The 22,970-nt window shown below is 45.8% G+C and overlaps 2 protein-coding genes across 3 annotated transcripts in view; one reads left to right on the forward strand and one right to left on the reverse strand.

Moving 5' to 3' along the window:
* The window catches only part of LOC120954768 (probable nuclear hormone receptor HR3), a 509,904-nt gene that overhangs the window by 237,015 nt on the left and 249,919 nt on the right, over positions 1 to 22,970 (forward strand). The window lies entirely within an intron of this gene.
* Positions 9,574 to 22,970, reverse strand: part of LOC120957090 (uncharacterized) — a 29,681-nt gene continuing 16,284 nt past the window's right edge. The window contains exons 4-12 of one of the 2 annotated variants that reach the window (XM_049610197.1): positions 18,463 to 18,620; positions 17,115 to 18,387; positions 16,297 to 17,025; positions 14,995 to 15,753; positions 11,621 to 11,798; positions 11,402 to 11,554; positions 11,205 to 11,320; positions 10,970 to 11,125; positions 9,574 to 10,895 (exon numbers count right to left, since the gene is read on the reverse strand). In XM_049610197.1, the coding sequence (XP_049466154.1) occupies positions 10,735 to 10,895; positions 10,970 to 11,125; positions 11,205 to 11,320; positions 11,402 to 11,554; positions 11,621 to 11,798; positions 14,995 to 15,753; positions 16,297 to 17,025; positions 17,115 to 18,387; positions 18,463 to 18,620 (3,683 nt within the window). In that variant the 3' untranslated portion in view covers positions 9,574 to 10,734. The remainder of the gene's footprint in view (positions 10,896 to 10,969; positions 11,126 to 11,204; positions 11,321 to 11,401; positions 11,555 to 11,620; positions 11,799 to 14,994; positions 15,754 to 16,296; positions 17,026 to 17,114; positions 18,388 to 18,462; positions 18,621 to 22,970) is intronic. The other variant, XM_049610198.1, reaches the window with a different exon arrangement.

Here is a 22,970-nt window from a genome sequence, read left to right on the forward strand (position 1 = left end):
TAACATCACATGAACAGTGTAAAACCCATTGTTTGTTTTGTAGATTGTATTAGTGAAAAAATAATGATTTTTTTTTAAGTCTACAACCATTGTTAACATCTGATAATATATGCCAACTTTTTTCACTCGATTTAAATCTACAAAATTGGGATAATAATAATTGTTATATTTTAAAATCTGTCAATGAAATTATAAGCTACTCAATTTAAATTCTATATGTTTAGAACACACAGTTTCAGACATTATGTTAACATTTGTAAATAAATCAATTTACAGTCAAAAATATATGCCTTAGAGACAACAATTGATGCGCACTGTCAATAATTGATACTTTATAGGCGAAAATTGGGACACACTGCCAAAAATTGGTGCCTTGAAGACAAAAATTTTGTAAATTAGAGCCAAATTGTTTCGGGAACAACTGTAATAAAAAATGGTTAAGATATGTATGATAAGTTCTTTAAAACAAAGTTAGAATTAAAAGTATTAAGTCTATAAGCAAAACTACCGCAAGTTTGTTGCTAAAAAAATAATTGCTATTTTCACTATTGTTTTCTCATGTTGTGTCAATGTTCAATTATATCCAATGCAATGAGTATTCATATTCGCCTCATAGTTCTATTTGTAACAAAACACGTTTAAAAATTAAAGCTGAGAGCAGGTTTTAAACCCGTTCCTATCAGATAAAGCCTCCGTAGCATCATCACAGCCCCGGCTCGATGAATCGACCTGACATCAAAGACCGCACCACGGCCGGCCAGCCCGTAGTCCGTACGATAATGGCAAATGGTTATGACGTTCGGTTGTTCGGTACTTCCGATCATCGTTCCGATCGGGCCGTTATTATGCGCATGATGTATGCTCCACCGCTTACCGCTATAATGTGTACCAGTGGCCCATATTTGGTCGATGGATTGCGTAGATTCCACACAAACGGCTTTGCATGCCCGGCGATGTGTGTACCGCGAACACGATACCACACCGGGCACCCTTTGCTTGTGCGCTTGGGAGCACATTATCTCTTTTCGAAAAATGTGTGAGGGACTGTCGGTGCTGGAAGATCAATTAAAAGTGCGTGATTATGTCGTCCGATTTCCGGTGCGCGTTGTTAATGATTGTGATGGATGTGTAATATTTTTTTTTCAATCAATAAAAAATGAAAAAAAGTAATTGTTGTTTATTTATTTTAAATAAAAATGATGCTTAAGGGTGCACTTTTGTTTGTACCTTCAAAGCAAGCAAAGCACTTATCAACAATACTTCGCACACTTTTCTAGCATATGCTGAGCGCTCGCTAAAACGCTTTCAACCGTTGCTGGTTTATGTAGCATGAAGGTCGGTGATTTACCTATCCACTTGAGTCGCAAACTAAACGATTTTTGCCCTCCTCTAGCTTACTATTTCTACTTAAACCCTTACCCAGCGCAAGAGAAAGGATCAGCAATTGATCGCCTCCCCACAAACCTATCTCCCTATGGATTCTCTGCACTCTCCACCTAATCTCGTCGACGAGGCAGCCCGACTCGTGTGCAAAACGCGCTCTGGCGTTGGCATTTATTTACGACAATGGGTTCACGGTTTCACGGCGCCGGGAAGGGAGCGAGCGGAGTATAGAAATATGTTTATATGCACGTATCGCTTGCATAAATTGCGGGAAAATGCGAATTTTCTGTCCCCATGGTGGAGCGGTAGGGGAGTGGAGACAGGAGAAGAAGAAAAAAAATGGAAGCGATGTCGTTGTTCATGGCACGCAGTGTGGAAGGCAAGCGTCATGGTAGATTCAAACCAATTGAACCGTTTTTCAGTGCATACAAAATGTCACACGGGGGAAGGGGGAGCTGAAATGGAGCGGCACAGGGGGTGCGCGCAAGTTCGGAGGCTGCCATTGCACTTGAGAGAAAGTGTACACAAACGACGCGCACACAAGTACACATGATGAGAAGGCGCACGCGAGCGAGTGGGGCAGCTTTATTTGTGGCGTAGAACATGTTTCCGGTCGTTGAGTGTTTTATTTGTCACTCGCTTTACCTTATCTGGGTTCTGTGTTTGATCGCTGGTCATGGATTTATCTCTTAGTAACATGTTAATTTTTGGAGCATTTTTAAAGTCTTTTCAGTTTAAGCTTCAGTTTTAGATTAAAACAAGCTTTCAATAAGATTTTACGTTTTAAATAATATGTTCGTGCCAAATGCGGTTTCTGTTTCAACAAAACTCACCGCGGAAAGCGCATTTTGCCTGCCATATGTCAGCCTCATCGCCACAAAATCGCCACCGGACGCTCCATTCAAGCCACTGAGCATGATTGCCCATTCGAATCGTGCACTTTCCCCTTTAAACGGGCATGCAGGCGGTGGTACACACGCCGGCTGCATGTGCCGCAGATAAGTGGATAATAACATTATTTCCAAACGACATGGCGGACCAGCAATGAGAATCCGTCCGTGTAGAAGCTGGTCGTTTTGGTCAAGCTGCGTCAAAATGAAACCTTCCCAAAAGGGAAAAAGGAGGAAAAAAATTGTCATCGAAACGTATTGAGGGGTGGAAATTAAGGGGTTCCAGGAGTGGGACGGGACTACTACTGGGAAATGCGATGGCCGGTAATGATGACATTGTTTAACGTTTATTACCAACAGCAATCTCATGGGCAAGCGTTTCGGTTTCACTTTCAGGCGTGTTTGGAGGAGCTATTAGCGTTTCGGGAATGTGTTGGCCCAATCCATCATGGTATAAATTTATGGGAAATGTTGTTCATTTCTTTCAGATTTCCTCCATTCCGGACATGAATTATACATGTGTTTTTGATGGGGGCCGGGGATGGTCAATTCAATTTTTAGTGCTTTTATTTTGACTTTAATTTTCCCTGAGCAATTGCAAGCATTAAAAAGTGTTGCAGAATTTGTAGATTTTAAATGTTGTACATTCAATATGAATGAATTTTGTGTCAAATAGCATAACTAGCTACAACTAGCAACTAGCTAGAATAAATATTCACAAAAATATACTTCCATGTAATGTGCAGTGTAATTCAACATAAATAGCATGTTCATCATTAGGAGCTTTACAACCAAGCTTTCAATTTTAACAATCACTTTCATACAGCATCGTTTGATTGTTTATCAAAAATTAGCAGCTTTGATGGCGTGATGATCAACGTTGCACCCCGACATCGTGATCATAAATCTTACATTTGCCTTGGAGGCGTTTGTTGCGGGCATGTCTTTTATAAGGTGAGAAGTAAACTGTTGACTGTCGTTTACAAGCCGTAGGCGTGAATGCAAAATTCAAGTACAAAAACCAAACAAGAGAGAGGAAGAAAGGGGGCAAAAAGCGTATGTGTACATGCAAAATGTCTTGTCAGGGGGGAAATTTATTTCTTTAAACGCTGCTGTGAACGGAACGATACCGTAGCACACGCTCAGCCCCGCAGGTGGTAGATGCACGCTTCTCCTAGTGCAATGTTTTGCTTTCTAGTGAAATAAAGAAAATACTGTTTTTTTGCTTAATTTTCTTCTTACAGGGAATCTTCCCGTACAATCCCACCCATCACTATGCACTTTAATCATAGTGCCAGTGCAATGCCACACAATTGTCGTCAGTTTACCGTCGCTATTATTGGCAATAAATTTGCATTAAAACGCTCCCCGCACTCGCACGCATAGTACGCATGAGGTTCTGGTTATGCAAATGGCGCAAGCTTTCGCTTCTGTGGAGGTTGTGTTTTTATGCGTGTGGCCGCAGTATCAACATCGGTGACGGGGTAATTATCTGTGTGTGTGTGTGTGTGTGTGTGTGTGTGTGTGTGGGGTGGGAGTTTTTTTTCTTGACAGAAGCTGAAACTGATGTTTTTTCCCGCCCGATGTGGATAACGATATGGTGGCGGGGAAAATGTGTGGACGCACAGAATGCAATCTCGATGGAAGCGGTAAACATGTGTTGAAATTTTTCACATAGTTTTCGTTGCTACCGATTCCTAGAAGTAACCGATATGTATGGGACGAGCGTGGATGAAGTTTTGTGGTTAGATATTATGATTAGCTGAACCATGTTTACTGTCGCTGACAATAAAGATTGGCTCTAAACCATCTATTTTTGTCTTCAATGCACCAATTTTTGACTGTGAGTAGATCGCTTTGTTTACAAAATTTAACGCGATTTCTGAAATTTAGTGTTCCAAAATGATTGAATTTAAGTTAAGTGGTTAATAATTTCAATGAAAGAATTGGAAATATTACAATTCTTATGCCATTTTGGGGAGATTTAGAGGGATTGGAAAAAGTTGGCATGTATTTTCAAGAGTAAATAATGGTTTTAAAATGTATTTCAATACATTTTCTTTCACAAAAAAAAAAACAATCACATCTCACGCTTTTTTAGTGTTTTCATAATGTCAAATAACAGTTGTCTTTATGTCTTCTAAATGTATCATGATTCCTTCAAGAGACAAACGGACTTACGGACAATAATAGGTGCGTTAGAGGCAAACATTGATGCGTACTGTCAATATTTGATACTTTAGTGGCAAAAATTGATGGACACTGTTAAATATTGATGCCTTAGAAATAAAATTTGGCAGCAACGGCTGTAAGGTAAGAAAGCCATAGATTCAGATGTGTGTTCTGCAACGTTTTTAAAATCACTGTAGCAGGATATTAGAACAGCGTAGGATGGCTAGACCTATTGAGTGATCGATAGTGTATCGAGAGATCGAAATCGTAAAAGATCAACGAAGGATAATCGGAAAAAAGGATAAGAAAAGATTAGATTGAGACAGAATGGCGGTAAAAGGCGGTAAATTGTGGGCCGAATATCGTGCAAATGTTCTTTTAGGATGCAATCTTTGGGTAAATAGACTGAAATTACCAGTTAGTTGCATAAATTAAACTAAGGCTCAAAGAGAATTTAAACAACATCCCAAAGAGTTGCAACAAAAGTTGGTATGTTTTTATAATGGTAAAGCATTCAAGAAAAACATAACCTTTTTAAGTAGTTTAAGGTGCAAATATAAACGACTGCTATCAGATTAAGAGTATTTTTCGCCAAACACATCCATCGCTAATGATGTTTGTTTTGTGCTCATTTGATGATGTAATTTCATCCTCATTTTCCAAGTAATGTCCGAATTATGTTTAATTGTTCAGCCTCCCGTATTGTATTTCTTATCTTCCATATGTGTGTGCAATTAAATGCGGACTCTCACCTGAAGCGTTGCATGTGCTAAATATGTCGATTAACCATTCGGCGGGAAATGATTTTGCACACTTCCAGTATGTGTGCTAATCGGTTTAGTCTGGACCGCGGTTGTCCGAAGTGCGCTATTGAGCCGCGTCAATTACGTGCCACGAGTGTGCGCGCGAGAGGTGTGAAAGCGATCCGAGCGATTAAAGCTGCAACCATTCCGCAGCCTGCACGGTTCCAGAGCGGTACGGTATGGCAAACACACCGGGAGTACACGGGCACCCAGATCCCGGTCCCGCAGGTTGATCCACGGGGTGTGTTGGTTTTAAACGAATTTGGCGATGTTGGCGGAAAATTGGATCGCTAATTGTGTTAAGCGGGAGGAGTACATTTGGAATCAGTGGAGTGCGTTTGGGATGTGAAATGGTTGGCGTAAAAAGTGTTTCACGTTACGTTATGAAAGCTGAGTATGGGAGGCCACATGCGGGGAATGTATCTGTTTGTCTGTAATAATTTAAAGTGCAAATCAGTTTGGTGATCTTTTACATTTACGAGCTATTATAACGCCAAATTCCTGAACCAATACGCCAAAAAATTGCTGTCACTGGGTTATAAACAATGCCAAAGGCTCCTCTTAAAATGAACAACAGAAACAATTTTACACAAAAAAAAACCAGTGCCCTTATTGCATCGAAGCATTCCTTTTCGCTGAAGATCCTCTCGGAAGTTCTTTCACGCACTCTCGAAATTCCACGCACCGGACTCGAGACGGGAGGGAAAGTTTCTCTCGAAAGCCCCGACGAACCGAACGCTGTCGCTTTTTTTTTCGTTCATACAGAACCTGCGATTCGATCCTTCTCGGTACGAATGGCACTTTTACCCTTCGCGTTTACCCGCGGCTGGAGAGGTCCATTCGGAAAACCAAGGCGACAAGTAGCAGTTTCACTTTCCAGCCATTGAGTTTCCCAATCGAATCAAGCTGGCCGCGTGATTGCAGCAACGTCGACGCGTGTGCTGCTGCGTTCACTTGACACGCATCGGGGCTTGAGGTTTGAATTTGTGTGCTTCCTCTCCGTTACGTTTTGTGGTTCCCTTGGTTCCGGTTCTTTTTGGGGCGGGGAGATGGGGTGGGTTGTTGATCGTGAACAGCCTCTCGCGAACCTGTCGCCACTCTTTCTCCTGTCCTTCCTTGGTTGCATACGGAACTGAACGAGCACGGATAAGAGTCGTGCGCGTATCTTGATTTCCGGAAAATTGAATGGATGCTCAAGAAGGTTTTTGACGCACCAAAGGAAAGGAGCAGCAATTTCAATCACCCTTCACCCTTTCTAATCCATGCGGGTGTGCGACCGTCGTCGGCAAGTCGTGCGAATTGTTGCGATCGTGAAACGTCGCCAAGTTCACGACCAAAGTTGTTCCTAGCTGTGGTAGCTTTTTTCGTTTGTCGATTGATTTATTGGATACTTTAAAGTTTTTTGGACCGGGTTTTAATTCATTCTGGGATACATTTCTAGTCACTGAAAGTTTTACAGCACTCAATCATGTTTGAGAATAGAATGGTGTTATAAAAGTGTTAATGAGATAAAACAACATTAATTGTGTAAACTGTGTGAGAACCAAATTGTAATGTCAAATTTATGGAAAATTTCATATTTAAAATTGACGAAAGAGCATTTTAAACTCATGAAAACATGACAAATAACAAATATGGAGGAACTGATTTACGGGCATTTAACGACAGATTATCTCACTGTATAATAGAAAAGGATTTTTGAAAAGTTGGTTTAGCTCAAGGTCAAAATGTCATTCTTATGTATGGTTAAAAAACTTCAAATAGCACTGAGAAACGTGTCATCCAAAACCGTTCGAAGGGTTGTGCTTCCCTTTCGTAGAATCTGGTGCGAAAACAGTCCAGTGCGAAATGGGTCAAACGCGTGGAAACACTTTCGGTTCATCAATCGCCATTAAAATCTAACGTATCGCTCGGGCACTTTCAAATGGAAAAGCAAACGTACGGCCGGCGAAAAACAGAAAATTTAAATGCTACTTTTTAACTATCGTTTTCTCCATTAGGCGACCCGCGATATCGTTCGATAGCCGCCCGACCGCTTAATGACTTCGAAGCCAAAACCCTCCCGAAAGCGTATGGGGGCAAGCGTTCGTCGCGGGCACACGGCTTACCCGTGCGACGAGTGTCAACAAACGAATCAGTAATGGTTTTTAGGTTTGTACGTTTGGAGGCATTTTTTTTTTGGTGTTGCTGCTGTTGCTTTTGTCCGCAATGGTCCACTGTGTCGCACGGAAGACTTTCTTGCTTGCCGGAAATTGACATCCCATCCCTGTGTATTGAAGCAATGAGCAAAAGAAATGAGCAAAAAAAAACGCTGGAGAAAGATCCGTCAATTGATGAACCGCGCTTTTATTTGCTGTTTCTATTTTCGGAGGTTGGTTTTCTTTGTTTGAGCTTTGCTGTTCTGTGTGTGTATGTTTTTTTTTTTGCTTTCTTGTGCACAGCATTTCTTTCCCTGCCATTTGACAATCGAAAGTTTTCCTAGGGTTTGATGCGACACAAAAACCGGGAAAAGATTACAAAAAAAAAAAACATTCGAAGGTGTGAATGCAAAGGATGAACAGTAAAAGTTTTCTTTTCGACATCGAGTGCTGTGTGGTAATGCAGTGGGTAGGACGGATCAGGGAGGTACAGGGGTTGAACACGAACGTTGACACGATCAAAGTGTGATTTTGCTAAATGGCTCTGTGTAACTTGTCCCATCATTCGAAGAAAATGTTTTGACTTTTACCGTGAGTCGCTGGTTAAGAGGAAGCAATGGAAAGCAATTGAGAGTTTTTCGTATTGAAATGAATAGTTTGTTTTCTTTGGTGGGTTGAGCGTTGATTGTACTTATTTCGGTCAATACTCTTTCATTTTCTTATGGAATAATGTATTACTTCCAACGTGGTGATAAGGCCATTGAAATCACCTAAATAATAAAGGAGTCGTATGACAACCATAGAACATTTTATTTAATAATGGTTATTTCGGTTAAAAATCATGTTTTATTTTATTTAATAAACCCGTATATCGTGCCGGTCTGGTGGTGCATTCGTCAACTCGTACAAACTTAACATGTCCGTCATGGGTTTTGTAGAATAGACCGTGCCACTTTACGTAGGTATGACTATCCTGCTATTATAACAATAAGTCACTGAAAGTCAACAGTCAACAGTGACCGTCAACGGTTGTTGTGCCAAAGAAGAAGAAGAAGAAACTACGCCTTACAGATGATCGAAGGGTCAAACCGAAAAAAATATAATAATGTTACATGTTAGTGTTTCCAGCAGCCAGTATTTCATTCTGATCAGAACAACTAATGGTAGACAATCTATGCATAAATGAGGTCAGCATGAACACAACAATCGTTATGTCAGGAAAAAGAAGACTTAAGATACAGATAACAAGGTTAATAACAATTTAATTGCTTTATTTTCATCTAAGTATCATATTATTTTAATTTTGTTAACTCAAATCGTTTGAATATTGTGCAGATAATGAACCACGTGAATCAACGTCTTAAAAATTCGAGCTGTTTAAACGTGAAGAATAATCGTGCAGTATCGTAGCGCCTCTGGCGGTAATGTAGAGAAGCTAAACCTTGCTGAAATTGCATAACTTCAGATCTTATTTGGGGTGATCGCTGGATCATTTGATAGGTAGGACGGAATAGTACTTAACATTTAGGATTTATTTATAATTACTACGGATCGTAAGAACATTATTTGTTGCTATAAGAACACTACCACTTATATTTTTCTTGCAATTATTATCAGGGCGTATTGCTTGCCATCTGAAAATTTGTCAGAATGTAATAGAAGAAATTGTGGAAGTGTTTACTGAAACTGTTTTGCAACTCAAACCAAATGAACAGACCAATCAAATGGTTAACAAACAACAACCTGAACTGCAATGTAAGTATCTGTGATGCTGTTATCAACATTTTTCAACAACGACGTTTTTGCTGCCTTAAAAACGAGTGGAGACTTTGAAAATTGATAAGTTTTAGTAAGCGGAATATTGTGGATAGAATATATTGATTATATCAATTTTACTTAATATTGTAGCTCTGCTTATCCCTGGTTTGCTTCATCAAGGTTTTATTACCCATCATGAGGGAAGACTCTCTCTCATAATTAATAGCTAATAATATTCACGTCCACCGGCAAAGTAATGAGCTAGATTATAAATGCTTTAATTTACATCCTTTCCCACTTTTTACATTCTTTGATTGCTAAGAAATCCTTTTTATCTATTTGTATTGAATTGCGAAACATTGTTTCGAACAAATTTGCCACGTTTCACTTCAAAAACCTTTTGTCATCGAAGAAACAGTAACAAACATGTACGTTTAGTTGTTTAAAATGTTTATTTCAAAGTATAGTACAGTCGATTTTAAATATCGTGTCATCGGAATGCATCTGGCTTCTTAAGTTTAAACTATGTACAAGGAAAATTGTCACACAAACTAGCAGAACCTGTTCCGATCACGTCCGTCCACGTCGGTTACACATTCGCCTTGCATTAAGTCGTAGCACCTTTAGCGATTGTTCGTCAATCTAACGTTACCTAAGTGTCCGTTTGTCCCTACGCTCCTCAGTTTGTCTGTGCGCCTTTCGTTCCGTTCGCTTCAGCTCGATGCGCAACACAATCAAATGTATCTAACGTTGAATATAAATAAATAAATAAAGTCATCTTACCGCGTAACGTGTACTTTCTACTTGCAAAATAGTGTCTAACTACTGTTAACGGTCGTAACTCTAGTTCGCGCACCATTCATCCACCGAGTGCATCCCACTACTGCACGTTCTTTCCCACAGGGCAAACGTTCACAAAACGACTTCCTTTGCGACGATGCATTTAATTATCACAACATACTTTAATTTAAAAAGAAAACCGATGTTACTTCACTATCGTACTGATTTTTTGTTGTTGTTGCTAGGTTTAAAGATACTCTGTGTGTTATCTTTACGAGCAATTGCTTTTCACGCTCATGCTCCGTTTGTAACGATTGTTGATTCTACCATCGAAGTGCCGACTAACTATAATACCTTGCCTTAGAGTGTCCTGGAACTCACACTGGGTTATTGGATGCTTTGAGCAAAACTACGGGGAGCGGGTATAACTTAACACAACTGTCAGCTAAAAACTTTGTCTCGTCTGTTTGTCTGTCGCGGCGGAAAACTTGCCAAAACGACTAAGGCTGTATCGATGATCAATCGGCCAGATTTAGCTGGCAGATTAATCATCAAAATAGGCCGGCTTATAAAAGAAAAAAAAAACTGTACGCAAATGAGTAAACGTAGTATCAAACATCAACAACTACACGCCCATTGCTGGGGGAGTGGGGAGACGGACAAAGTCGATCGAGTTCCTCCCAAAGGTTCCATAGGCCCTCCCCTCGCTTGGAGCAACATTGTTCCAAGGATCTATACATCAACGAGAGCAGCGAGGTTACTGCGTGTGTTTCTCTTTTCAGTGCTCCTGTGCGCGGAGTTGGAGTTGCTTCAGAACTGTAGTATCTGATTGATCCAATCCCGGAACTCCGATATCCTGGTGTAAACACCGGGCTGGTTTGGTTCGGCACAACCAATGCCCCAGGAGATGACGCCTGCGAGCAGGAATCGCTTGTCCGTACGTTGAATTACCATCGGACCACCGGAGTCACCTGTGAGGAAATAGGAAAAACGTTTGCATGAGACTTTGGAGGTGACATCTTCACTAACTTTGAGTTGTGCTTACCTTCACAGGAGTCATAGCCACCCTTCTTCCAGCCAGCGCAGATGAAGATGTGCGGAATGTGCTCGATGTAACCGGCACTCCTGTACATCGTCTCGCAGATCTTATTCTCGATCACCGGCACGGTCACCTCCTGCAGCACGCTTGGCAGTGGTCCATCTACAGAAAAGCAAGAGCACAAGAGCAATTAAACTGTTGGCTTTCTGTATCTCATCGACAAAAAAAAGCTCCAACTCACCTTCATACAGACGACCCCACCCGGTAACGAATGCTGTTCTGCCGATGAAGTTCTCATCATTTTCCGGTACACAAACGGGTATGATGTTGGGCTGGAAGACAACTGGCTCGTAGAATCTAAAAAAACCGATCAAAAGTTGGGTGTTAACGGCGCGCTCTTATTATCGCTCAATCTCGGCCTCTAGCTTTCTCTCCTACCTCAAAAGTGCCAGATCATACTCGAACGTTCGCGGATCGAACTGTGGATGAGAGGCCACAATCTGGACGCGGCGTTCCTGATAGCCGTACGGTTCCTCCTCCAATGCCAGATCGTACTCGCCTAACCGCAGCAGCAGATCCGACGGCGGAACACTATTCAGGGTGGCGAATATTGTTTGAGTTAAAGTGATACGGATCTTCGGTACGCCTGGTACTTACTTGTCAACACAATGCGCCGCGGTGATGGCCCAGTTTTCGTTCAGCAGTGCCGCACCGCACTTGTGCAGGTAGGTGGACGTTCGCCACTGACGCAGCGATATTTGCCAGGGCCACCGGCCGAACGCTGCCTTCGTGCCGCCGACGATACGCGGCTCGGGGAACATCCTTTTGCCGCACACTGCAAGATGAACGATAAGAACAGTTTACACACGATAAATACCTTCAAATAGCGCGTGGAGGAGGAGAAATCGGCATTGCGATAGAGACGCGCAGCAAGATAAGCAAAGGCAAATCAGCATCCATCTTCGTGCAGCGATGCGTGCATTAATGAGCCTTTGCGTGGTGTGTGGGGGGGACACAGAACGGATGAATGGAATCGTAATTATGCTGCCATAAAAATTGTAAATGATCCTCTTCGACCCAATCAGATCCGTGCGATCTTGATGGGTGTGCGTGGTTTGTGTAGCGCGCGGTGCTAACACACTCGCCGGCGACGCACTCGGGGTCGGCGGGCAGCTGACTGTGGGAACCAGTTTTTCGCACAGCTTCTTCTTATCGGTGCAATGTCCAAGCCGCTGATCGGTGAGGTTGCAGTGGTAAGATTAATTTTTACCGATCGGAAAGGGTCACTTGGAGCGAACGAATGGGCAAACCGTAGCGAGGACGACAGCGTGCATAATATGTAATGAAATGTTCGCTCCGCACGAGAGGAAGAGCCGCGATGCGCGATTATCATTAGACGCGCAAGAGTGGTTGGTGTCCAGAGGATAAGCAGTACATGCACTCCTCGACACTTACTCGGGGTTGTTGCGAAACGAGAATCGTACATGTAATTCGCTGTCAACGAGAGTTTTATATTTCCACGGTGTTGTACAGCAATTCGCAGCGGACATCTAGCAGCTGTGGCGGCATCCAGGACGCATTAATTGAATGTTGAAGCCTGGAGTTTTGAGTTATGATAAATGATACACCGTGTGCGAAGCAATTCATCTTGCGCTGGGATGAATCTATCAACACGGTAGAAATGGTGGAATGGCGTGAAAATGTTGCTTATAATAGGATTACGCCTAAGGTACAAAGGGGCTCAAAGTGACCTCTCAAAATGGAATAATACTTATTGTACTTTAGCAGCAAGAATACAATGTCAACAAAGCTTCCGTTTTGGATCACTTCACAATACATTGTAAACATGTGTAAGCTATCAATTAAAATCGTTTGTAAACTGCTGTCAATAGGGGGAGGAACCCAACCATCAAGATGTCAGCGAACTGAGCTCCATTCTGCTCGCAGGCAAAACCGTACAACAGTGTCAGTAACCGAACGGACGATCACATTGCATGTTCGCATGCCCGCAACACGACACAATGCTCCTCGCGGTAACAATTAATTACATAATGTTAACAAGCAAGCGATAAGCCACCGGGGCGGCCCCACCACCCTGTACATTCCTATGCAGCTCCTGCGCTAAATTCCGTTCACAACCGATCGCGATGCGGTGCGCAATCCCAAAACAGGATTGCGCAACCCGCGTTGGTGATCCTCGATGGCGACAAAAAGCCAAACCACACACACACACACATCTTTCTGGCCCGGTTCTGGTGTTCAAAGTGTGAACACGGGCAAAACGAAAGAAGACAACAACTGAAACAACAACAAAAAAAAAACTGGATAACAAACGACCTGTGAATGCCCTCCGGACGACGACGAAGGAGGTGCCCTCGTAGAAGGATCACGCAAGAGTGTGCAACTGTCAAAGTCAAGGTGCCGGCACTGAGCGGTCCCCAGGCCGGCCAACACGCCGGGCTTGAACATAAATCAACATTACCCGTATGTGTGTGTGATAGTAATGATACCATTAAGTAAATATAAATAATTTATTTTATTCAAGCCCGAAAAACCAGTAAATCAGGTGTCGGGGAGGGACACGCACGTTCTGACGCTTTGCTCCGGTATGGTCATGGCTGTCCGGTACGAGCCCTCCTTTGGGCTCAGGATCACACTCTTGGATGGGTTGTATTTGTGCTCTTGCGAATGCTCGCACGTCAATGCTCGATAATATTTCATACCAATGGTTGAGGTGTGCAATGGCCTCAAAGCCAAAGGGATTGAATTTAGTGTCCCGTTCGTAACCACAGTGATGGGCTTATTATTGAGCCTGCCTTCGATTGGGAAGGAACATCCGTACAGCATCTTAATGGAGACAAGACGATCTTCACCCCAAAAAGGTACACCCTGTAGTGAGCTGTAAAATCTGCCTTCATATTGCAAAAATTGATTCCCACAGTCGTAAAGGATGTTTGCCAAAATGCGCTCCACCTGAGCAGACCCTAACAGCGGGAGGTACTTTAAATACATAAAGCTAATTTATCAGACTATCAATCATTTCGGTGCAAACCATTGTGCCGTTCCGCCTGCGAATGGTCGAAGGTAAATAGAGTCTACCTGTCGATAGCGATCAGTGTAATCGATTTCGAAACAGGTCGTGCTCAGCTCGGTCTCCCGGCCTCGCGTGTGCCTTCGGGGTCGCCCAAAAGGTGCTGCTCGCAAATCTTCAGTATGAGGTATTGTTTACCTTCCGTTTTTTTTACCGCGCTCTGAATGTTGAAACATGCACAAGAAGCGAGAGAACAAAAATTCGCAATCCCTTGCCAAGCTCCAAGGAAGAATTCCTGCACGAAGATGCCACACAATCAGGGAGCGGTGGAAGATCCGATCGCGCCTTGCTTGTGCAATTCCAGCACTGGAACGAGCTGGATTCACCCGGCCTCGGTTTGCATTAGGCAATAGGGACATCCGATCTCCCACCGCAAAGGTGAATCAGTCCGGGAGATGCTGCCTGGATCGGGGTGGTAATGACAAAACCGAACCCGAGTCCGAAGACGGACGCGAGCATTGTTGCTCGTTCTGCTCGGGCAGGGATGAGCCCGGGGGATACCGAACCTTCGTGACTTGTGGTGTGGCGTGCGGGCGAAGCATTGAACTTGCTTTCAAGGTTAAAATTGTTTTATGTTATTATCAATTATTTATGTTATATTTTTATGACCCTCCACGCCAACGAATGACGCCCGAAGGGCGTGTCGGTGTGTGTTTGTGTTTGTGCTCGGGAAAAAGAGTGAGAATCAGCAATAAGCACATTCGTAGCAACAACAAAAAACTGGCCTCAAGCTGATGAGCGGTCTGAAGACGCAATCACCCTGTAATGGGACATAACGCGGTTGCTTCCTTCCGCGTGAGATGAGATAATTTTAAGCTCACCACAGAACGGCACCCTGATCGGGGCATTTTGGTTGGCAAGTTGGCGATTGCGTGTGCGATACGGTTCCCCCCCCCCCCCCCCCCCCCCGTACGGCCTCCTATGTCAAAGGTGTACTCACCCGATCGGTAATCGATCCCCTCGAGCGTCGGCAGTGTTGAGGTGGTCAAGAAATCGGGCGCCAGCGTAACACCGTCCGTGGTGACGTTGGCAAGCATCGCCAGGGTGGTCGTTGTCGGAAGCGCCGTCTGATTGCTGGCCGGCTGCTCGGGGAACTTGATGGGCATGCCGGTCGTCGACGTGCCCTGGGTCGTTGTTGGGCCACGGTCTGATGTCACCGGTGCTGATGTTGGTGTCGTCACGTTGTTGGACGTTGACAGCGTTGATGGGGATGAGCTCGAGGTGGACGTGGTGGAGATCGAAACCGGTGACAAGGTTGAGGCTGTCATCGTGCTGGGCTCGAGCGAGGTCGAGGACACTGTGCTCGGGCTGCTGCTGCTGCTGCTACTGCTGGGAGCTGCCGAGGTGGAGCTTGCCGTGGAGGAAGATGTCACCGGGGTGGTGCTTTCGTTCGTTTGCTTGTGCTGGGTAGCGTCGGTAGCGTTCTCGATCGAGGCCGTCGTTGCATCAGTCGTTTCTTCACTTTCATCCGTACCTTCCTCTCCTTCCTCTCCTTCTTCCTCTTCTTCTTCCTCGCTGGAGCCTTCTTCGCTGCCGCTACCGGATTCTTCCTCGCCGCTGCCTTCGGTAGCGCTCTCGATCGACTCCTCAGCGGCAGTCGTCGTCTCACGAAGCACAAGCATGGTTTCCGTGGTGGACGACACGTCGACGGCCGGCGGTCGTTTCGAAGACGTCCAAGCGTCCGTCGTGGAGGATGTGCCTGTTTGATGATAGCAAATGAGCAGTTATTAAAGGGCCCCCACATATAACCGAAGGTAAATAAACCGCAGTCATGCTTTGCGATGCATTGACGGGCTCCGTAGCAAAACAAATGTCCTGCGAAGCGATGTAACAAGCGATGATCCAAATGGACAGTGCGTTAAATGTGATTTTAGTATGAATTTTTGCCGTAAAAAATACGAAAAACAACTCTTGGGTTTGAAATTGAAAACGCCAGGCAAAAAGAATGATGATTAGCAAAAGGTAAACGACACAGGCTAATAGTGCCATTAGTACCATCTCTCATCGCAGTTTAAGCTTGCGTACATGCCGCGGGAATTATGTTATTAATCGCAGCATTTACGCGGAACTTGTCATTGGATCTGCCACGGCACGGATGTTGCGCCGTATCGTTTTATCTCGCATTCGCATGGTGCAGTTAGTGAGGGAAATGTGCAGTCTTTAAAGTCACCAAATGAATGAAGTTAGTGTGTGTGCGTGTGTGTTTGTGAGGGCAGATTATTTTAAAAGCCATGCAATTTACCAGATTCCTCGCTAGACACTGATGATGTCTGTTCGTATACGCTCGTAAACATATCACTGGTCGTTAAGGTCGGTGCGGCGGAGGATGTAAAATGACTCGAAGTAACAGCGGCGACAGGAATCTCGGTCGTTCTCGGCGAGGAGGATACGATCGTCGTGGACAATGTCGTCTCAACCGATTCGTTAATCGCTTCTACCGCCTCGCTACTGGGTTTGGCGGGTGATTGAGTGATCTGTGACTGGGCGGTGGTGGACGACACTGGTCCATGTCTGGTTACGATCGTCGTACTGTCAGTGGTTGTCGATGGAACGATCGATGAGTGACGCACCGTGGTGCTCGTTCGCTCGTACGATGGGAGAGTACTCGATTTGACCTGTTCGGTCGTACTGCTGCTTGCAACCGAACTCTCCGTGGTCTTCGACTGCGCTTCCAACGATTGATCGGGTGAGCGAGAGGTGGACGTTACTTGCGAATGTACCGAAAGATCGTCCGGCAGCAGGAGAATGGTTGGAGCGGGTTCCTCCTCCGGGACCGTGTTGTACACGTAGGCCGCCTCCGGTAGAAGCGACTCGATCGGTAGCTTAGTGTCCTGCGCGAAGGACACCTCGACCGATGCGGGCGGTGTGTGAGTGGAGGATGATGGTTCATGCTGGTTAGTTTGATTACTAGCAACGACCTCTTCCGGGGTTAGTGTCTGTATGAGTATCCAGCTGTTGGAAGTGGTCGGTCCTGCAGATGCATGATGATGATGGGCATGAAGTTGGGGGCGCATGAGAGCATATGTATGTGAGAAGCGGTACGATCGGGACTGTACTTACCTTGATTCGAGCTAGGACGCTCGGTCGGTGTGTCTTCCAGGATGCTAGTCCATGTTACCAGCCCAGGCCGGGAAAGGGAGGCGAGATCCTCAGAGTCTCCAAGGTTGATCGGAGCCTCCGGAACCTTTATGGTGGAAGATTGCACTGACGGTTCGGATTGGGTGGATCTTGTAGTGGAAGAGGCCGGTGTTGGAGTTGGTGTCGGTGTGGTTGGTTGTGTTACTTTAACCGTGGTCGAAGGATAAGTTGGTTTACTCGTACTGCTTGAGGGAACAGCACTACTCGATGTAGCTTCCGAGCTCGAAGAATGCGTCTCAACTAGATGGTCTAGCGATGTGGCCGGCACAGTGGCGACTTGGGATGTTGGTTTGGGACGCGGACGAGGCGCTCGCGTCGTTTCCGAGCTTGTCGTGGCCGGTACAGTCGTTTTGGTAGTCGTCGTGGTAGTAGTTGTAGGCCGTCTTCGGTTCGTGGTCGGTTTGGTTAAAGGTACCAGCGAAGGAGACGTTGTTGGTCGTCGGGAATACGTGACAGAGGGAGTCGTTGATTCGGGTTTCGGAGTGGACTGCGTCGTCGCTGGTTGTCTCGACGCAATGGTCGTCTGTGTCTGGGAAGCAGCAATCGAACTGGGCGGCTTGCGAGATGCAATCGTTGACGAAGTCGTTGGATGTCTCGTGTTCTGTCCAGAGACTTTCCTAGTCGTAGATGGTGGAGTCGTCGTTGGCGCTTCGGTCGTAGTCGTTAGTGGTTGCGCAGGCCGTCTGTTAGGTGGACGTACCGTTGAGGTTTTGTTAGTCGTAGGACGACGTGTTTTGTAAGGTTTGTAAGTGGTTGTTCGGGTCGTAGAAACACGATTATCCTGCGTTGCCAAACTGGGACTGGGGCGTGCTGAAGGCCGTTTGTTCGATGTTGGCGATGAACTTCCGGCAGGGTTTTTACTGCTCTGCACGTACTGGAACGTTGTGAACTCCTGGTACTCAGTCGTCGTCTGCAGATCATCCTTCTGTTGAACCTTCTGGGGAGCTTTCGTCGTCCGTTCGGTGGTGGATGTCGTTCGTCGATTGTTCTTGGAGGTCGTGCGTCGCGTGGTCGTGGATGTGCTGAGCAGCTCGTACTTCGTCCCATTGCCAGGTGCCGTTGTTGGCAGGCGAGTTTCCGTGAGCGGTGGCTTTCGGTGCGTATTCACCGATGGTGGAAAGTGCTGGAAGTTACCGACCGAGTTGTGATCGATGCTGTTATCCGTAATATCCGGATCGAACAGTAACCGATCGTCCTGGGAGAAGAAGAGAAACGGTAATCACAAAAGGCATAGTGTTAAGAGAAATGGAGAGAGTTAAAGCGTACTTACATTGACCTGACAGCAAGATCCGAAGAAAATTTTGTCTATACACACGCCCAAATGTGTGCCATTGGCCTTAAAGCAATCGATAGCGAACATGCAAATTCCTTCCTCGCCAGTGTTTCGTACCACGCAGGGAAGATGCCGAAGGTTTCTGCTAGCTTGAACTGGAGGAAGAGAGAAGATGTAGGTTACAGATAAAGCGATTAGTACGGGTATGTGATGCGTGCTTATGGTTTGGTTATAAATATCCAGAGCGACAAACAAACATTTACAGCGAACAGCTCAACAGCTCCATGAATTAAGTGCCATTCTAAAGCACTCTCTATCGCTCTATCTCTAAATGTCCAAAACCGAGTTTCTAGTCCTGCCGCCCGTTTAACGCTGTGCATCTAACGCGACCAACATTTCAGCTCACGTGTACCGGACTAGGTCAATGTGTTATTTTTACAGCATCATATCGCACGTAAGCATCTTGCTCGCCACAGTCAGCACCTGCAAAAACGCCGAAATTCCATTTGCATACACTCGCTCTCTCTCTGTTGCTCTCAACAATCCGATAAGCGCCAGACCAGCGTTAGAAATGCTCTTTTGAACGAATGCCTGGAACACCAAGGTGTAGCGTGCGCTCATGAATTACTGAAACGTCCCGAGTAGGACACGCTTCTCCGGGAAATGGACGGATGTTGGATGGAATTTAAAATGAAACCATTCCTTTCGTCTGCCCATAGCCACAGCTGCGCTGCCGCTGTCCTCCCTTTGCTGGGTCGAGCACGATGCGGGCGTTGTTGGCTTGGATGCTCCAAAACGGGAGCTCCCTCGAAAGTGGGTCAGCCCGGATATCGTTTACCTCGATTTATGGTTCTTATACAATTGCCCCTTTGTTGGGTTGCCGGATGATTGCTCTCTGTGCTGGGGGAAGGTGCTTAAAACTGCACCACCGAATGCGCCGTCGCCGCCCGGTGTGAAGGAAGTGGAGTTTTACTTTCTTCGGTCGTTGAAAGCATGGCTTGGGCTGAGATTGAGGTGTCGTTTGGCTACAACGATGCGTTGTAACGAGATTACTTTCTTTTCTGCTGACTGAAGCGTATTCCTGAAAAGCCTGATTACCGTGGTTGTCAATGATTCATGTTCCTACGTTTGCTTTCTTTAAATGTGAAATGTGATTGTTTGTCTTGCGGGCGATGAAGTGTGTGTCAGGTTGCGGGAAGCTTCCTCACATACACGCGTTATGCATGCATCTTAATGTTTCGATCAGACACTCAAAGCAGTTATGAAAGTTGTCAGCAGAGGCGTAACGTTATCGCGATCGCACCCGGTGACACCACACGGAACACGGAACACCAGATCAAGTTTGATGAACTAACGCAACTTTGGGGTGAACCGACGGAAAACAATGCACGATTGCTTCCGAGCCGGAACTGGTCTGAGCACCTCTGTGAAACGTTCCAAATCCAACCAAGATCCAACCATCCAGATGTTTTCCCATCGTTGTCACTTAACGGCATAGCTATCGGAGCGAGGTCATCCTACCCTCACACAGAACGAGAGTCAACTAAGTGTCCAGCTGTCAGCGCTCGTTATTACGCCGGCAGAAGAATAGTGCCTCCGGGGGGGTTTTGGTAGAACCCTGTTTGGCGGGAGTTTTGTGCAAAAACCCGCTCCCACCACAATGGGTTAAATTAACTCTGTTTATTTTCATTGCCTAGCCGAGCGTCGGAAGGCAGGTCGACCGTGTTCTCCGGTCGTGTCCCTTCACGTTCCAGTCTAGAAACTTGGGCTCGAGAACTCGTAACCAGGGGGATGAGAAAGAGGGTGAGAGGAAACGGAGAGCTTGGGTTTGCATAACCGAAACCCGTTTGTGTAAACCTGCAAACGCAACGGAACGGGTGTACATGCGACCAACATGCGACCGACCACTGGCATGAATCGGAATCGGCATGGCAATGGCCCCTGGACACATGGGAGACATGATCGCGGGAAAAAACAGCAGCAGTTCGGTCTGGTTGTATGATCTCTTTTGTGTCATTTCAGTTCCTTTTGCCCCTGCACGAAGCAAGTTCAAAGTCAAGTTCAAGACGTGCCGTTGGCAATCGTGCTCTGGCCGGTAGAATCGTCTAGTCTCTGAAGGGGCGTAGAGGATATTGGTAGAGTTGTGTGCGATAATCACTTGCCTTCTTGGCCGGCGGTAAAGAACCTTGAAGTAGTTGAAGTTATCAAATAAAAAATAATGAGGGGTTATAAAAGCATGACTATTTATTTCGTCCTATAAAGGCTGACTTAACAAGCTTTAAAAACTGTCAGTCTTCATTAGCTTGTTTGTTTTCTTGTTTTTTATGTTGAGAAGAGCGCAGAGTTTGAAAACGATTCAAGCTTTCTTCATCAAAAACTATGTTCTGGTTTGCATTTATTTTATCACCGTGGTCCCATTTTTCTGCTTGAAAAATAAACAACCAGCTGAATGCGACATAGAACGTTCTGCGCTCCCCTCGGATAGCCGGTATTGCTTACAATTTAGTGCTCATACTTCAACGTCCTTGTGCTTCCCATGTGACCTATAGCCGCCTACGCCATCACTTTCCACACACAGCGCTTCGGTCAACAAAACCCCCATTTGGGTGGAATGTTGGGCCCGTTTACTTGCGCTTTCGAATTGAGCCGCATGACTCACGCGTGTGCCATTCCATCCATCACCCTCGGGTGCCATTGCGGGTCGCTTCCCGCCTGCCCGAGTGACACTTTCTCCCGAGGCAATGGACACAAAATGTGTGAACATAATCCGCGGTGCGTCACCCGGCGCGGGAATCCGGTTTGGCTGGCATGGTTTTGGCACCCGAGCAGCTTTGCTGCAGCAAATTCGGACATGACAAATATCAACCCCGTCCAAGGGGCTGAACGATTTCAGGTTCACGAATTTCAAGCTAACCTGTGAATGAAAGTGAACGCCAGCGAGCAGAGGGTTTGAGCTTTGGGTTGGACCGGCCACGGCGTAGGTGTTGCCAACTGGTTAGGACTGGCGCGTTGATTTGCACCAGCAGAACGGCAAACATTTCCTGCTTTCCCATCCCATTACTGCTCGCTTGGTTTTGATAGTGTCTGCCAAACCAGTATCTTGGGAAAGGTTTTGTGTGCGCATGGCAGGGAGAGAAGCAACTGATGGGAAGCGGCGGTAGGAGTGGGTGCTTTTTGGCGGAAGAAGAAAGTAAATTAAAGCTGCCCAGCATGCACCCGCAGCTTTACCCAGTGACCTCAAAACCGAAAGCGCGAGAAACGCACGAGAAACTCCCAGCTCGCCATCCGCGCGGGGCAAACCATAGGGTTGGTGGGGGGTTGGGGGGGATCTGCCAACAAGGAAGCGGAGTGGGGTGGCAATTCGTGGTGCCGTGTCAATTACGCGCATATCCCCTAGGCGGCCCCATCACAAAACGCTGCTGCTGCTGATGATGATGATGAGCAATGATGATGGTGCTAATGTAACACAAAGAAAGCCTCGCCGCGCAAACGAAATGATATGATAGGGGAATGGGAGGGGAGAGAGATGGGAGCGCGTTTTCTTCCCCTACTCCACTCTGCTGTCCATTGCAGGTAACCTCAATTTTACCGCGGGCGGCGGCCCCATACGCCGAATCTTCACCAAATTGGTATGAAATGAGCGATGCTTCTAAAAAGCAACCTCCCGCTCAGCCCCCACTCCGCTGTGTCTGGTCTGGACTGGTCCCGCGCCCCGAGGGACGAATTGTTATGATAAGCAAACTGAGCGGATTCCTTCAAATTGTTCCACCACTACCAACAACCAGCAGAAAAAAGAAAGAAAGAAAATCCGCACCAAAAAGCGAAATCGAAATTTCACGCAATTGTGCAGCATTGTGTGCCTTTGTATGAGTGCGAAGTTTGTTTCCGCATTTCGGTAAGATGTGGTCTTCTCCCCTCCGGGCAAGTTCTGCTTTTGTTTGCCAAAAGAAGCGTTTTCTTTCCGCCATCAATAAAAGCAAACAAAAAAATGGTTGTCACGCTAGCAGAAGGTACGTCTCAACAATGCTGAAAAATGGGCCCAGCATGGTTGACGCGGTCCTTTCGGTGTAAAAGATCCGTTCCGTGGATGTTTCAGGTTTGTTTGTTTGCTTCCACCTCCGCCAACACCGGACGAAGACGAAGCACCCGCCGTTTGGCCCATTCGCTTTCGTTTTCCGTGTCGAATCGCGCAAAACTAGAATGGGACATTGTTTAGCCTTTTGGGCAGCGCGGCTACTTTCACTCGTAGCCGAAGCGAAGCGCCGAAACTGGAACTGGTACGTGTACGATTTAGTGGAGCGACCGTGTTGCAAATCGATGCTGCTTGATGGTGGCCGTAGGGAAAGCAGGACCTGTGAAGGCGGACACCCGGAGAATTCAGTTCGGTCGGTTTGTCCGAGGTAACTGACTGTCCTTTCACCGCCAAGAATGGTGAGGGTGATTAGAGCATAGTAATCAATTAGATTTATGGCATGAAGAAAGTGAAATGAAATTGCGTCGTTTGT

Source organism: Anopheles coluzzii, chromosome 3 (assembly GCF_943734685.1).
Source record: "Anopheles coluzzii chromosome 3, AcolN3, whole genome shotgun sequence".
NCBI classification, from domain to species: Eukaryota; Metazoa; Arthropoda; class Insecta; order Diptera; family Culicidae; genus Anopheles; species Anopheles coluzzii.